The sequence below is a fragment of the Drosophila sulfurigaster genome, chromosome 3 (genome assembly GCF_023558435.1).
Source record: "Drosophila sulfurigaster albostrigata strain 15112-1811.04 chromosome 3, ASM2355843v2, whole genome shotgun sequence".
Taxonomy (NCBI): Eukaryota; Metazoa; Arthropoda; class Insecta; order Diptera; family Drosophilidae; genus Drosophila; species Drosophila sulfurigaster.
Genome location: NC_084883.1, coordinates 22,363,325 through 22,378,131, shown reverse-complemented (window position 1 = coordinate 22,378,131; position 14,807 = coordinate 22,363,325). Strand labels below are relative to the sequence as shown.

The window sequence follows — 14,807 nt, the reverse complement described above, 5'->3', positions numbered from 1 at the left end:
CGCTCTCATTAGCTTTGTCAGAGCTTTCGTTTGTCTAAGGTGCTGCCAACCTGCGCCGCTTTCAAATGACCGTTGGAGGGGTTGTACAATTTTAACAATAACAACAAAATTATATAGAATGTGCAATCCAACGTGCAACTCAACATAAAAAAGTATAAAATATGTAAACAAAATTTTATAAATACATATTTATGCTAAAGTTCTGGAAATAATTACCAGCGAGAGCAAGTATGATACGCTTGTGAATCTATGACGATTGCTTTATTTCAGACGAGATTAATAAGTGCATTGCTTCATAAAAAACTGAGAGTAATTATAAATATGTACATATAATATGTATATAAATAGTATTATAGTTAATAGTAAGGGTCGGTGTCACTGGTATTCGATTCGTCACACCCGCATTGTGTGGTTTTTGTTTTTTTTTTTGGTTCGGCCTGCACACCAAAATAGACATCTAAGGCAAGAACGCGTCATACATATGTGGGGGGAGGGGGTAAGTCGGGGTATTGAGTTAAGGCATCTATGGCAGATTACAGCCCACCTGTGTGACCACCTTGGCAGCCACATCGGTGGCCTTACGCACACATTCGCTCAGCGAACGCTTCTCCAGCCAGGCATGCAGAAAGCCAGCGACAAACGTATCTCCTGCTCCGGTGGCATCCACCACCTTATCCACACGCTGTCCTTGGTACTGTTCGAAAACACATTGACCTGCTGGAGACTTCTCCGCCACATAGTTGGTGATCAGCTGCACGCCCTTCGCTCCATTGGTGACGAGTATGATCTTTGGATTGTCCGCCTGCAGCAGCTGTTCTCCCAACTCATCTACGCTTTTGCAACCAGCTGCGGTGGCCAGCTCCTCGAACTCCTGACGGTTGCCAAACACAAAGAGCGCACGCTTGACTAAGTTAAGCATCTCCTCCGAATGTTCCCGCACTATGTAGGGTGCACTAAGATTCACAGCCAGATGTCGACGCTCCCGCACCAGATCACGCAGTATATACTCGATAACCTCAGCTCGATGTGGGACAAAGAATCCCTCGATGTAGAAGATCTGTTTGCGTCCGATGGGACGCAGAAAACTTTCATGACCATGGAGTGCGGCATGCTTCAGCTGTTGCAACGAGAACTTTGCCGAGGCACCAATATTGGTATACAATGTGGGATTATCGTTGCGCATAAGGCAGAGAGAGTGTCCTGTGTGCATATCCTCAATAACCTGCAGACGCGCATCGATCTGTCGGTCGGCAATAATGGCACGCAGATATTCCCCTGTTCCGTCATCACCAACAGCGCCAAAGAACTGAGCCTCTGTGCCCAAGAGTTTGAGTATGCGCACAGTGTTCAAGGCTGATCCACCGGGATTGGAGAGGCAGCTGGAGCTAATGAATTCACGATAGGTTAACACAAACAAATAATTAACAACTCAATGGCATTTGTCACCTACCCGTCGGCAGCCTCTGGGGCGATTTTAATTGCGATCTCCAGATCCAATTCGCCCTTGGAGCCCAGTTTTAGCTGGTAACTCTCATGCACTTTGGGATTGTCCAACATCACGACGCGATCTAGGAGCACATTGCCAAAACAGACCACTTTGCGGGGTCTGCCGAAACGAGAAAGAGAGGGATTTGAGAAATGGGAAAATCCCGTGGGGGAACACTTGCAATGGGAAAGAACTTTACTCACGTGTCGTAGACAACTTGCGTGACATCTGTCGAGCTTTTAGTGTTCATAATTTTCTTATAAGCATAACGAAGGTTCTTCATTGTTTCGGATTGGCGTCGTCGATTCATCAAATGTGATTTTCCCGCTTTTGAAAATTGTTGATTCAATAGCCGCTCTCTATTTCAAATGAGTTTCTCCGCAGTCCGTTGCTATGCTGGTCCGTGATAGGGATATCGGAAAAATATCTAAATAGCGATATATCGATATTTTTCGTTTTAAAAAAATATCATCGCGATATTTATTGGGCAAAAATAGGCAATATTGATATTTTTGAGATGATATTTCCGATTGAGTGATTTGCTGCAGAATAACATACTGATGAAAACTACTATGCTTGATATGCCTCTTCACGTATTAAACAGATGGTTGAAAGGCGTACAGGAAAGTTTTCTAGATCTGCACAAAATAACCATAGGACTCCCAGACTCGGCAGTCCAGAGTTCCGAATGAAAGCAAGTGCAGCTTTTCTTTAGTGTGCCATTTTGTAGTTGGGTGACAAATCCGTTGGAATTGTTGATCTCACAAATGTCAACTATGCCCGTGCTAGCGAGGGTGGCATTAAGTTACTTAATCACGCCTGGTAGTTCGGTTTCATCTGAACGGTTGGCTTCTGCCATAGAGTGTGTTGTTTGTGACTTCCCTAGTTGTATGACAGACCAGCATGTGACCGTAACATTAAATAAAGATTTGTTTTCTAATTAATAATTAAAAATATTAAGTACAAATAATAATTAGTAACTATTAATTCATGGAATTTGTACTTAATTTAATTATTATCCAGTAGGTCACCCTGTGACGCTTTTTGAAGTTCAATTTCAAATATCAAGAATGCGTTAAATTGCTTAATTATATTTGTAACTGTGTGTATTACGGAGCTATTTCAATGTGTGCAAAAGCTTGCGTGCTAACTTGTCGTTACTCAACACTGGCTTGGCTTTCCAATGCGCACAGCTGTTTGTTAAGAGTATTTACGAAGAAGAAGCATACGCTTTTTCAAATGCCGGCAAACGGGAAAAAAAAACAAAGCTAAAGCTCTCTCTTTCTCTCTCGCTCTAATTAGCTTTGCCAGAGCTTTCGTTTGTCTAAGGTGCTGCCAACCTGTGCCGCTTTCAAATGACCGTTAGAGGGGCTTTTTAAATTAATATTTCTATCCGGTTTTGTATTTATATTTCGAATCCACTTTTGTGTGCAGATAAATGTGTTTGTTGTTGTTGTATGATATATATTATTATATCATGCAGAGCTAATCAACAGAAAATCCCAATTTCAAAGCGAAAGGCTTGGCGGTGTGGGGAAACCCGAAGATGGTACTTTAATCATGTTTTAATTTAATGAAAAAGCACATTTGAATGCTGTAAATTATACCACACAAAAAATATACTTATTTTGAATTTCAACATCATTATTCAAGCAGAAAAATCACACATCAGTGCGTAGATAAATTGAGTTTTTATCCAACCACACTCAAATTGAAAGGCAATGGGGTATTTCCCAAGCCAACATATAAGCATTCTACTTCTGCTTGGATTTCCCCAGCAACAAATAATTCCCCCTTAGCTGCATGTCTTTGCAGTAACCATGGCACGCTCTTAACGCATTTCGGCTCTTAACTGGTCTCCAAACCTGTGCACGTGAGTCGAAACGCGATGCTCGTCAGAGTCATACGCAGTGACGATCATGTATTACAATCGAACTTTGGACTGACTTTCGCATCGGAATGTATTTCATGCCAATACTCAATGTCCAATACCTGTCTGTATCTGTTTCATGTGTGCTTCGAGGAATTCTAAAACCTGTTTTGGTCGCCATGCAGTACTGTGGCTGCCCCGTTGAGTGACAAGCGAATCGTGAATTTGAGTCATGCTGACCATATTTTTAGTAAAGCTTTTGGATTTTGGCTCGCTAGCATGACTCAGCACTTTGAGCTGTGCATCTGCCCCAGCCAAGTGCAGCATTTCCCAGCCACGCATTGGCCACTTGTTTATGTGCCAAACAATCGAGCGCAATCGACAATGAAAACAAAGCTTCCCCGACCCAAATACCAACTGCACGCCATGCAGCGAAAGCATGCAGCTAGAAACAGAAGCAGAAACAGAGCAAGAATCGAATTCAGAATCAACTTAGGCCAATTGTAATTTAATAGGCCTGCGTTTGAAGTACTTACTCATAAATGTAACTATAAAAGTAGTAAACAACTGAGAGCTGGGGACAGTTCCAAGTTCATTGGCCAAAATTGGCGCGCAAATTGTATGGCCTGATATTCTGATATCGATATACAATATAGTATAGTATAGTACGTAGTACGTAGTACTATGAAAATACGTCAAGTGCTGCAGTTTTGTATTTACAGCTATCGCAAGCAGAATTTTGCAAGCCGTGTTTATTTTGGTGTTTATGCGCAGCAAGTTAACAATATTTATATTTAGATTTCAGATAGGTCAGTGCTTTCATTGCAGGCCCTTTCCTCAGATGTTCAACGAGAAGTTTTGGCCCCTCGGGTGATTAACCCGCGCCACAACAAAAATCGCCAACTTAACTATTTTTCTGGGTAGCAGGGTTCAATGATTTACATGTTGTTTACCAACTTTGTTGTTTATGCCAAATTTTACATATACATGTGTGAAAATGCAATTCAAATTCGCAGTTCCATTTCCCATTTTTTCCAAGAAGTTCATTAAACTTCGCTGACGCTTTCCTTATAGGTGGGAATGAATTTGTTGTTGACACAGATGATGGGTTCGATTTGATTAAAGCTCACTACGGAGGGTGACAGATGAGTCAAAGGCGTGTGTGTGTTACAGAGTGTGGTCTCAGTATCCGTATCCATTCCCAGAAAGAGTTAAAGAGTACTTCAACCTCAATCCGCCGAAATTGCAACAGTACATTCAACTTATTTACATATAGTATCTACTATATAAATTATTTATACACTTACATACATTATATTGCATCTATACACTCATACATATGTTTTGCAGGTGGCTATTTATAAAACTTGTTATTCGACATATGTAAACAAAAACAATAACAGTTCACCCTTCGTCAACAAAAAAAAATATGCTTGGCAAATCAAAAAATCAACCGCAACCAAATAATTCATTAAAAAAGTGCATTAACGATCTGAAAATATACGCGCCACTTTTATTGCGCGGTAGTTGAACTCCGGCAATGGCGTATTTGGTTTCTCCCCCATTTACTGTTCAACAGAAGCATCACGCCACAATGTTAATTGGTCAAGTTGACAAAAGAACAGTTCCGGCAACTATTATGATTCGAGACAGTTCACCGAAAGATGATTTTTTAGCTCAGGGTAATAGTACGGATTCATTCTGGGCAATGTTCCAAATCCCGATGATACCCCCCACGGGGGCGACGATTTCATTCACTAAATTTCACGCGAAACACAATAACAAACTTGTATTCAATCCCAAGTGTTTGTCGCGCGCGCTCATTAATTAAACATCGTTGAGGCATACATAACACATATATAGCGTATACGCAACGTTGGCGGGGTGGCTTCTTGACGTCAGCTATTGTCATGAGTGATCGCTTAGGAACAGACATTGGCCCGAGCATATATTTATACGTATATTTTATTTGCATGTCTTGAGTCATTTTCACTTACACGACCTGTTGACCATTTGGCCCATCGCCAAGTTCATGACCAACAAACGTGGTTTTCACCATCTTATGCCGAAATTCGTTGAGTTCGCGTGAAAACAGCATGCGAAAATTGCCGGAAAATCTTTAAAAAGTATATCGTTTTTTGAAAGAGCCATAAATTGACATAAACTTGGCAGCTTTATTAAACTTAGTGAGAAAAATTTGTACGAAAACCTATGACAAAATGCAATTTGACGGAAACGTGAACATTAATGGTTTTCATTGAAAAACTCTTGAATCAAGGCAAAAGGTGAAATGGAAAAAAAATACGGTTAAAGCTGCAATACTGATAAGAGGCCAGTTTCATAGCGCATATTGCATCTCACGTCAAAGATCGTAGTCTGGCTACAGACAGAAAATAAACCCAAAAACAAAGACTTGCTAATTCCTCAAATTAACGGAAATCTTTTGCTACCCCACAAAAAAAAATGATAATAATAAAGGTACAAAAATGTGCTTGGCACAACACAAAAAAAAATTTTTGCTGAATCTTCACTTTTGAAATGAGAGCGGAGGCGTCAAGCGAAAATTACTTGGAAAAAACTCACACATATAAAATCAGAGAGAGTGCCGGAGAGAGACAGTCGATTGGGATTTACGCCGGCTGGCCTTTGCCAACTGTTGCTTCGGTATGCGTGAGCAGGCCCCTCTAAAAAGCTTTTGTCACAGAGAGCGCTAGCGAATACGAGAGTGAGAGCGAGAGCGATATGTGCTCGCGAGGCACTCTTCTGATGAAATTCAATGGCGGCGAGAGGGCAGCTATAAAAGCTCGCGCTCGCCAACGTTGGGCATTCATTGTGAAATTGCAACTCAAAATTGAAACAAGCACAGACCGAGACGGTTAAACGGATTTTTAAAGCGCGCTGCGTAAACGTGAAAAGAATTTCATAATCAAAAGTTAATAGACCGCAAATTGCCGAGGAATACAATCAACGGGCAAACGCTAATAACAGCAACAAAAGCAACAATAAACAAAGCAGTGATACCACAACACACAAAAGTGCCACACACAAACTATACAAACATTGAAGCAAAAAAACTTTGCCACAAACCAAAAGTGCAAACAGAAGCTGTAAAAATAGCTCAAAATCAAGTGACAAGCTCCGAAATTAGCAACTCATACAAAATGGTCGTTGAGGAATCTGTCAACATGCACTACACACACAACCACAACATGGAATTGGCCGATTGCGATACGCCAATCGGTCGCACCGTCAAATCAGCTCTTCTGCGAGCCCAATCTGAATCTCGAGTGATCGTCGGACTATCAGCAGCCATCAATGTGCTCTCCAAGTCACCGGAGGGTTCACTCTTCTGCCTGATGGCCGTGCCCAAGGACGGCGATTCAGCCACACACATGCACGAGGTGCTACTGGAGGCGTTTTGCTACGAGAACGACATCTATGTGATCAAGGTGGACGACGCCACCAAGCTGAGCCGCATTTTGGGCCAGGAAAGCATCGAATCATGCTGCCTGGTGCAAAAGACCTGGGCTGGCGATCAGATCGAGGAGCATCTGAACAAGGCCGAGAATCAATTGGTCGACTACTGCGAGGCCCATTGGGATGCACCACAACATCCCATCGTTCAGCTGCCAGTCGTATAAACTATGAGATGGATCAGACGATTTAATTGAACAGCCCGTTACAGTGGGGCAAAACATGGTTTAAATTGATGCAACAACCAATAAGAACAGCAACCAGTTAAGACAAGGTTAATGTACCCAAAACGTTTGGAGAGTTCTGCGGAAACCGACGTATTGGGACATATCCCAATTACATATACATATTATATATCATATAATATACATACACATACATATGTATAAGTGTATATAGGAGGAGCGGCTTAATCAGAAGAGTAGCTGCGACGATGGCCAATTATCATACGCTAGATTGAAGGAGAGTGAAGGAGAGAGCAGAGATCGTGAGAGGCAGCCGACGACCTTCGTTGGAGCAGCATCAACAGCAGCAGCAGCCGAGAATGCAATGGAACTTGCAGCAGTCACAACAACAATACCAACAACAACTACGGCTGCTGCGGAAGTGCGCCTCACACACACCATCACACTCTGGGACTTACACTCTCTGGCTCTCTCTTTAATCTGGCAGCAATTTCGCAACCAGAGGCAAATACAATTCATACACGCACACAACCACAAAGCCATGCGCACACACATAAGCGCGTGACCAGCTGCTGGTTTTTTTTTCATCCAGTTCGCTTTAAGCGTAAAACAAATTATTAAATAATTGAGATTTACGATGAACAGATTTCCATTCTAATTGTTAAACATAAACAAAAAGAAAAATACAACACAAAAAAAAATGTATTGTAATTTGTATTTTAAAGTTAAAGTTTTGTTATGTTAGCTTTTCTTAAAAACCAGCGTATTAATAAATACAAAAGAAAGTACAACAAAAAAATGTTATTTAATTTTAAGAAAAAATTAAAAAAAGAATTTTTGAAAAAAAAAAAATATAAATAAAAATTATAAAAAAAACCAAAAACTTTTCAGTCTTATCAATTTCAAATTTTCAGCTCTTTTTTACAGCGATTTCTGAACTTTGCTTGAATGACGAACTTATTGGTTATCTGTCAAAATTACAGATAAGACCAAGTTTAGGGGAAAAAACTTTGGAAGATCAAAGAACAAACAGAACATTGTTTTAGCATTTGGGGAATTCTTTGTACCTTTTGATATGATGTTGAAATTTTCCCAATATCTTGGAAATAAAATGAAAATAAAGTCCTAAAACATTTTAGACGCTTTTACCAATTTTCAGATAGAAGTTTTTCAATATTTCTGGTGTGACGAACACACCAAAAATTATCCTGACGTCAAGCATAACAAATCTCTTAAGCATAGATATATCAAAAGCTGGTGGAAGTGATCCATCTATTGGCCACATTATCAACGGTGTTTCCCCAATGAATCGACAAACAGAGGCACGTTCTTATCAATAATACTCGCTAAATTAAGTGAACATAATTGCTCGGAATCGCTACAGCAAACTGGATCCGAGCAGCTGTCCCGTAAAATGCTACCAGATTGCCAGCCATGGCAATTAAATAATCGTATGAGCATTGGCACGTTTCGGCCACCGAGATTTGAATGTTAATCAATGTCCAGACAGCTCAGACAATCGTGCCAAACAATTTGGAAAAATTTTAAGCAGCTCAGCAAACGTTTCCATATGATCCCTTGTTTGATTGGCTTGGATACAAAATTATAGGTCAGATCGCTTAGAGACAACGAAAGAAGTAGCAGAATCATTCGACCTCTTCTTAAAGATAATTATATAATAAATCTTTCTGATTTTCATTCCTAGGGTACGAAATAATTGAAGAGTGCATTAATTAGCTTTACTACTGTTTCACACGTATCTAATGAAAGTATAGTTTACTTACAATATTTATATGGGAAATTAACTAATTGTATGTAATTAAGGAAATGATTTACTCAAAGCGGTTCGCTAACCTGATAATTAGATAAGCGGCATCCAAAGTACTAGCACCAGACAAAGTGTTAACTAAGGCCCTCTGTTTGAATTATCAATACTCGATACTCATGACTTTGGTACTTGATTAATAATTCAATCGAAGTACGCCGGACTTTACACCTTCACAGTCTGCGGATCCACGTAAATTTAGCGTTAATTCCAAAGAACAAGATCTCACACTCATTATGATTCGCTCTCATCTCAATTGGAATTGGCCGAGTCATGCGATATATTGAGTAATGAGACATGTGCTCATTGACTCTGAGCAACTGAATTGAATTTGGTTTTGCATACAAGGGGAATACCTTTTACCCATATTGCAAAACAATAACCGGCACTTGTTCAATGTTCGGTGTTTGGTGTAAAAAGGCATTAGGTGTATAAGAGGCCTAACCTCAGAGAAATCTCTGGGGGTAGTTCACATTTACTCAATTGTGTTTGCTCAATAGCGGGAAGCATTTAGCGTGACTTGCGATGCGAATCTGAGAATGCAAAATGATCGATATGAAAACGGAGGCTGAAGCAGCAGTTGTCAAGGCAGACGACCCCCGGCCCGTCTCGGCCTGGCCCGGGCCAAAGACTGAACAAGATTGAACATGACAGAGTGCAAACTTCACAAACGACAATGGTGATGTCGTTGAAGGTAAATGATTCATATAAATAACGCTGCTGCCGTTTTGGTGCTATCCCCAAAATTAGCATATTCTAAACTGAGATCGTATATACGTCAAATGGAATAACCGTAGCCACAAATACCGCTCAGAGCAAACTAGTTTGATACGTGATTGCTCAGCGAGAAACGCAAACCGAACATCGAACAGCGACTCAAAACCCATTAACTCTCCACACCGATACTCAACGTGAGACCCAGCTGAAGCGATGCCAACCACTGTATGTACATGTGATTGCCATGAAAGCGTGCTAATTACGAGGCGTGCACCACTTGAGCTCAGCGCTGAGCGATTTTTTTTTTTTCAAGAGAGAATCAATATACTTGGGACTAGATTTAACGCGTATTTAACTGTTATTTGTTTTGATTTTAATAATTCCGTTTTAAGCTGGAAAACTTGTTTTTACTTGTAAATACGAATTATTATAAATTTTATTGTTGTTTTTTTTTTTTTATTATTTGCGTACGAACGTTCGTGCCATTGTTGTTTGTGTTGATGGCGTTTTCCTCATAAATGCGAATATAAAACAAGTCGCGTTATCAATTTGCTGTATGCTCCCAAACACGGATTACGCCTCTGTACTATCTCTGGGGATTTCTACGGAATTGCTGTCGCTGTTTGGCAAAAACCAAGAGAACACTAAAACCAGAGCAAACGATAACAAAGCTTAGACGAGTGCCGTTTACTGAGTTATCCAAAAGTCATAAAAACTTTTCCCAAAAAAAATATCAAGAGGGATTTATTCACGCATTTGCAGAATTTCTTAAGACAATCAAATAGTAGATTTATTTACACTGGAATAAAATAATATACACATCTGCATTTCAACTAGTTAAACATCCCTCGTTGGGAGAAAATTGTGCCATTTTGTGCCAACTTCAACCTTCAATTTGCAAATCAGGCAAAACATAACATTGATAACTGCCAAAATTTCCATCATTTATCATACTATTTCTGATAGCACGCATTTCGATTTGTTTACTACTATATTTAGCTAATTTGTATGTGACCGAAATGCCAAAGCTTTCCACAACTTAATCAATTGATTAGAGTCAATCAGAGAGAGCTGCGCAATAGACACGAGACTAATAGATCATTGACAGAATCACGCGAGTGGAATTGTTTGTTGTGAATGAATATTGTAAATTCAAAATTGTAAATCTCGAGAACCAGTTTGGGAACTCACATTAAATTGCATAAGGGCCATGAGGGAAATCCCAGCTAACAAGCAAAGCAAATAACAATTCCTCGAAATGCACTTATTTACCTGAAAGGGAACATCTAAATCACTTCTAAAGGTTAATATTTGTTAAGAAAAGGTTTAACAAAAACAAAATCGTGTATAATCATGAATAGCGAGAAACGTATGCAAAGAGCTGATAAGATTTATTTGTTCAGTGGGGCAAATGCTTAATACTCGTATTGTGTTTTACACAAAAGAATTTTGCAAATTTTGAAATATTTGGGAAATTCCCTAGCTCAAGGCAAAAAATGTTTGGCAAATTCCGAAATGATGTTAATGAATTGTTGCAAAATTCTAAGGAAAATCTCCGCTGGAATGCATAAAATGTACATAAACAATTGAAAAATGATTTGTATATATGAGAACTAGACAAGTTGCCAAAGATTTATCTAAACATTTATCACATGGGGCACATTGCCTGAAATCTCTCTCTCTCTCTTTCTCTATAGCTTGGCCATAAAATGCGCATCAAGTGCAAAAACTTGCACACTCTGATAATGATAATGATAATGATAGTAAAGCTACGAATTACAAAAATAAACATCAATGCAAATATGGACACGAGCACTTTGTCTATTTAAACTACGAGTACACTGTATATCTGAAACGCAATTGCACCTGCAGGACGCATAAAGCAAATTGGTTTCCCTTGTTGGTTTAAACAAAGTCTTTGGGCGAGAAATTAGCACCACATTTACAGTTGTGAAATATGTGCGTGTCCATAAATAGCCATAATAATAATACAAATTTGCCTGTCTGGTCGTGCTTGTATATTTAATTCCATTCGCTTTGTTGTTTGGCCCCATTGATTGCTCTTCACTTTTGGTTGGTTGGTGGCTAGATGTTTGCCGAAGGGCAGAGGAATTGGGCACTCTTTTTTGTTGGTGTTTAGTGTGGCGCCAGTTAACATGACAGCGTTGAATTTCACAAGAACGCAGACGACTGGGAGAGCCAGTCGATATCTGATAGCATCGTTATCTCTACAAGCATGACTGTGTGAGAGTTTGAAACTCTCTCAAAGCGCGTGCCACGAGACGGGCCAAAGAAACGTTGTTGCCATTTCGCTGATAAGCGAAATTCATAATGTGAGCCCAAGAGAGAGAGAGAGAGAGAGAGAGAGAGGGTGATCGAGTAAGCGAGGGCTGTCGATCTCAAGGTCTGTGGCTCTCGGTGGGGCGACGGCACCTGATCGCGTCAAGTTTAAGCACGTTTTGTCTGCGCTGCTGTAAATACACAGTTACAGTTACGATTGAATGTTTTTTTTTTATTTTATTGATCGCGCGGGGCGTATGAATAAAGAATGTTTCAGATTCCTGTACAATCGGCGGATTGTGCACATGTCGCGCACGATTGTGTGCCTGTTGTCAGTTGTCATTTGTCTGTTTGCTTACGCAAATCGTTGCGCATACGCAGCGTGTTACCGCTTACAGCTTGCCGTTAACCGTTATGCAGCCGGAGCCACCCCAAAGAGAGAGAGAGACAGAGACAGAAGTAACGCCCGTAACTGCGTCAATGTCATAAAACTTTCTCACGTAAGTCAAAATCTCTTGTTCTTCACTTATCATGTCGAAAATCTCGGATCATCTGCGAGTTCAGTCTCCGCACGGTTATTAATACGACTTAACAGCGGCATTAAAAATGGATTCTTATCGATTATATAACGCTAAGTGCATGTTTAATAAAGTTATATTCATACTACAGGTACTCTTTAATGCGCTCACTTGTGGTTATTCAAAGTGCTTATCGTAATGCTTAAATGCTTCTGCGTATGTGGGGGCGTATTATTAATTCAATGCGGTAAATAACAATATAAAAAAAACAATAACAAACTAATTAAGATTTCACCTACTTTTTCCAAGAATCGCATTTCCCCACAGACTTTCAACGGGGGAACCACAACAGCCCACGAGGTAATATATTTTAAACTTTTTGAAGCAATAAATATCTTACGCAAGGAATAGAAGCAAAATATGGTGTGCTTTGCCAGTCTACCAAAACTAATGACGAAAGCAATTTAATGACGTCAAAACATCATATCGCAAGCTTTTTCTTTGCGTCCGCGGCTGCATGTGTTTAAATGGATTATATAATTCACAATTCGCGTTTGAATTTATCTAAACATTATTGTTCCTTTGGGTATACAAATATATGGTAAACAACATTGATTTATAAATCAATTTTTATTTTTTTTATATTTATGATAACTAAATAATACTCAACTTTATAAATATTTCTCATTGTTCTACACTTTTCTTAAAATTTGTACTAATACAAAATATTTGACAATTTTATAGGTTGAAAGTAAGTTTCATTTTCAAAAATAATTAATTAAAGTGATTGACAAATATCACAAAACTCCAACTCCAACTATGATTCATTCGGAATAAAATCAATGGGAAAATTTTCAAGTATTTTCATAGAATATGGGTTTAAACTTTCCTGTCATTAAACAACTTATTGAAGCGTTCAAATTCTAAAATTAATAATTTAAAATATTCATTGAATGAAATTGTTCAAAATGCGGCTCTGCACTAAAGGCATTAAAAAAACGGTGCATTGCAGATATTATTATTATAATAATTTAAAATATATACTAATTATTATAATCTTAAATATTTATTATTTATTTATTTATTACTAAATCTAAATCTTCTCATATGTAGATACCATATATATACCCATTAGTAGTATTCACTATTAATTTATTACTTAGCTGTCAGGAAATGCTATCAATTAGAAATATTCATACAAATAATATTTATCAAACTTTTCATATATGTATATACATATATTTGTTGTGAAATATAAAAACAATTAAACTTGTTTGTGCAATAGGGCATCATTATTGTTATTAATAAATTTTTAAATTTTTTTAACAATCCAACCATCAACCAATGCATTGAAGCATTTCAAGTCCTATTTCGAAAAAGTAAAAATTATACATTACACAGAATTGTTGTAGTTCCGAGCAGATTCAGAATACATTGAAAATGTATAGTTTTACTATTATCTTCATCATTCTTGCTCTGAATAAAAACTATAGTGTAATAAAAGTTCTATAAAATACAAAAATTTAAGTAATTACTATTATAAAATGAATTTATTTTCAATACATCTTTACAGGATGCAGTACTATTTAAATTTAAAAATGTACAGTGTAAATCATACAATGAGTCATTAATGCTAATTCCACTTTGTCAACTTCGCGCTATTTCCCGGGAAACGAACGTAATGAATTATAGAGCGGATTGGCTATATTCCGTCAATGATGTTTACACCGAAGTTCAAATATTCAAACGTGCCAATGGATTCAAGCCATGGTTATTCAAATATAAATTAAATTTTTGTGAATATTTACAGAAAAAGAACCATCGGCTTTTCAGTCTTGTATTTAATTTATTCAAAGAGTACACCAACTTGGCCACCCAAACCTGCCCTCTTGTGGTACGTATGTATATTATTTTAATAATTATTAAATTCTTACCCATTTTTCATGTTAGGGAAATATTACAGTTTTAGGATTTAGTCTGAAGGTTGATCGACTCAAGCTGCCTTTGCCAACGGGCGTTTATTTAGTGACAACAGGTTGGATTTTAAACAAAAGATTAACATCAAATTTGAATATAACATTTGAATTTGTTGAGGACTCCGGTCTTGACTCTGAGAAAAGTCTTTTCGGGCATTAATTGCTCAAATTGATATATCTAAATATATAAATATTTCGCCTTATTACTAATATAAACTAAATATATAAGTATTAAAAATATTGTATTATCCTTAACACTTTGATCTGATTCAAATAAATTGTTAAATTAATTTTATCGAATTTTTGAGAAATTTAACTATAATAACTTCATTTAAAAATGCAGAAATCGATTTAATGTTCGATTTTTTGTAATGTTTTACCTTATTTATATTATAAGATGCAATTTCTAAATACTTATTATTTTTGAAAATATATTTGTGAAATATAATAAGTAATTAAACTTGATCATACCATAT

At 37.9% G+C, this 14,807-nt stretch overlaps 3 protein-coding genes across 3 annotated transcripts; 2 read left to right on the top strand and 1 right to left on the bottom strand.

Moving 5' to 3' along the window:
- Window positions 1–437: 437 nt before the first annotated feature.
- Window positions 438–1,862, bottom strand: LOC133842423 (adenosine kinase-like). The gene is made up of 3 exons (XM_062275499.1): window positions 1,690–1,862; window positions 1,451–1,606; window positions 438–1,385 (listed from the first exon to the last, which is right to left on the bottom strand). Exons 1-3 carry the CDS (start codon window positions 1,794–1,796, stop codon window positions 524–526), a joined length of 1,125 nt encoding a protein of 374 aa, XP_062131483.1. The 5' UTR covers window positions 1,797–1,862; the 3' UTR covers window positions 438–523.
- A 4,311-nt stretch (window positions 1,863–6,173) lies between these two features.
- Window positions 6,174–10,249, top strand: LOC133840286 (growth arrest and DNA damage-inducible protein GADD45 alpha). Its single transcript, XM_062272037.1, has one exon. It carries the CDS (start codon window positions 6,518–6,520, stop codon window positions 6,995–6,997), a length of 480 nt encoding a protein of 159 aa, XP_062128021.1. The 5' UTR covers window positions 6,174–6,517; the 3' UTR covers window positions 6,998–10,249.
- A 1,859-nt stretch (window positions 10,250–12,108) lies between these two features.
- Window positions 12,109–14,633, top strand: LOC133840285 (uncharacterized). Its single transcript, XM_062272036.1, has 3 exons — window positions 12,109–12,337; window positions 13,929–14,249; window positions 14,306–14,633. Exons 1-3 carry the CDS (start codon window positions 12,143–12,145, stop codon window positions 14,489–14,491), a joined length of 702 nt encoding a protein of 233 aa, XP_062128020.1. The 5' UTR covers window positions 12,109–12,142; the 3' UTR covers window positions 14,492–14,633.
- The last annotated feature ends 174 nt before the right edge of the window (window positions 14,634–14,807 follow it).

Coding starts and splice junctions, on each gene's coding strand:
- LOC133842423 (XM_062275499.1), bottom strand. CDS start 1,796: ATGAATCGACGACGCCAATCCGAAACAATGAAGAACCTTCGTTATGCT. Junction 1,607..1,689: donor ACGCAAGTTGTCTACGACAC/GTGAGTAAAGTT, acceptor TCGTTTCGGCAG/ACCCCGCAAAGTGGTCTGTT. Junction 1,386..1,450: donor GCCCCAGAGGCTGCCGACGG/GTAGGTGACAAA, acceptor TGAATTCATTAG/CTCCAGCTGCCTCTCCAATC.
- LOC133840286 (XM_062272037.1), top strand. CDS start 6,518: ATGGTCGTTGAGGAATCTGTCAACATGCACTACACACACAACCACAAC.
- LOC133840285 (XM_062272036.1), top strand. CDS start 12,143: ATGTCGCGCACGATTGTGTGCCTGTTGTCAGTTGTCATTTGTCTGTTT. Junction 12,338..13,928: donor ATGTCATAAAACTTTCTCAC/GTAAGTCAAAAT, acceptor ACATCTTTACAG/GATGCAGTACTATTTAAATT. Junction 14,250..14,305: donor CCCAAACCTGCCCTCTTGTG/GTACGTATGTAT, acceptor TTTTCATGTTAG/GGAAATATTACAGTTTTAGG.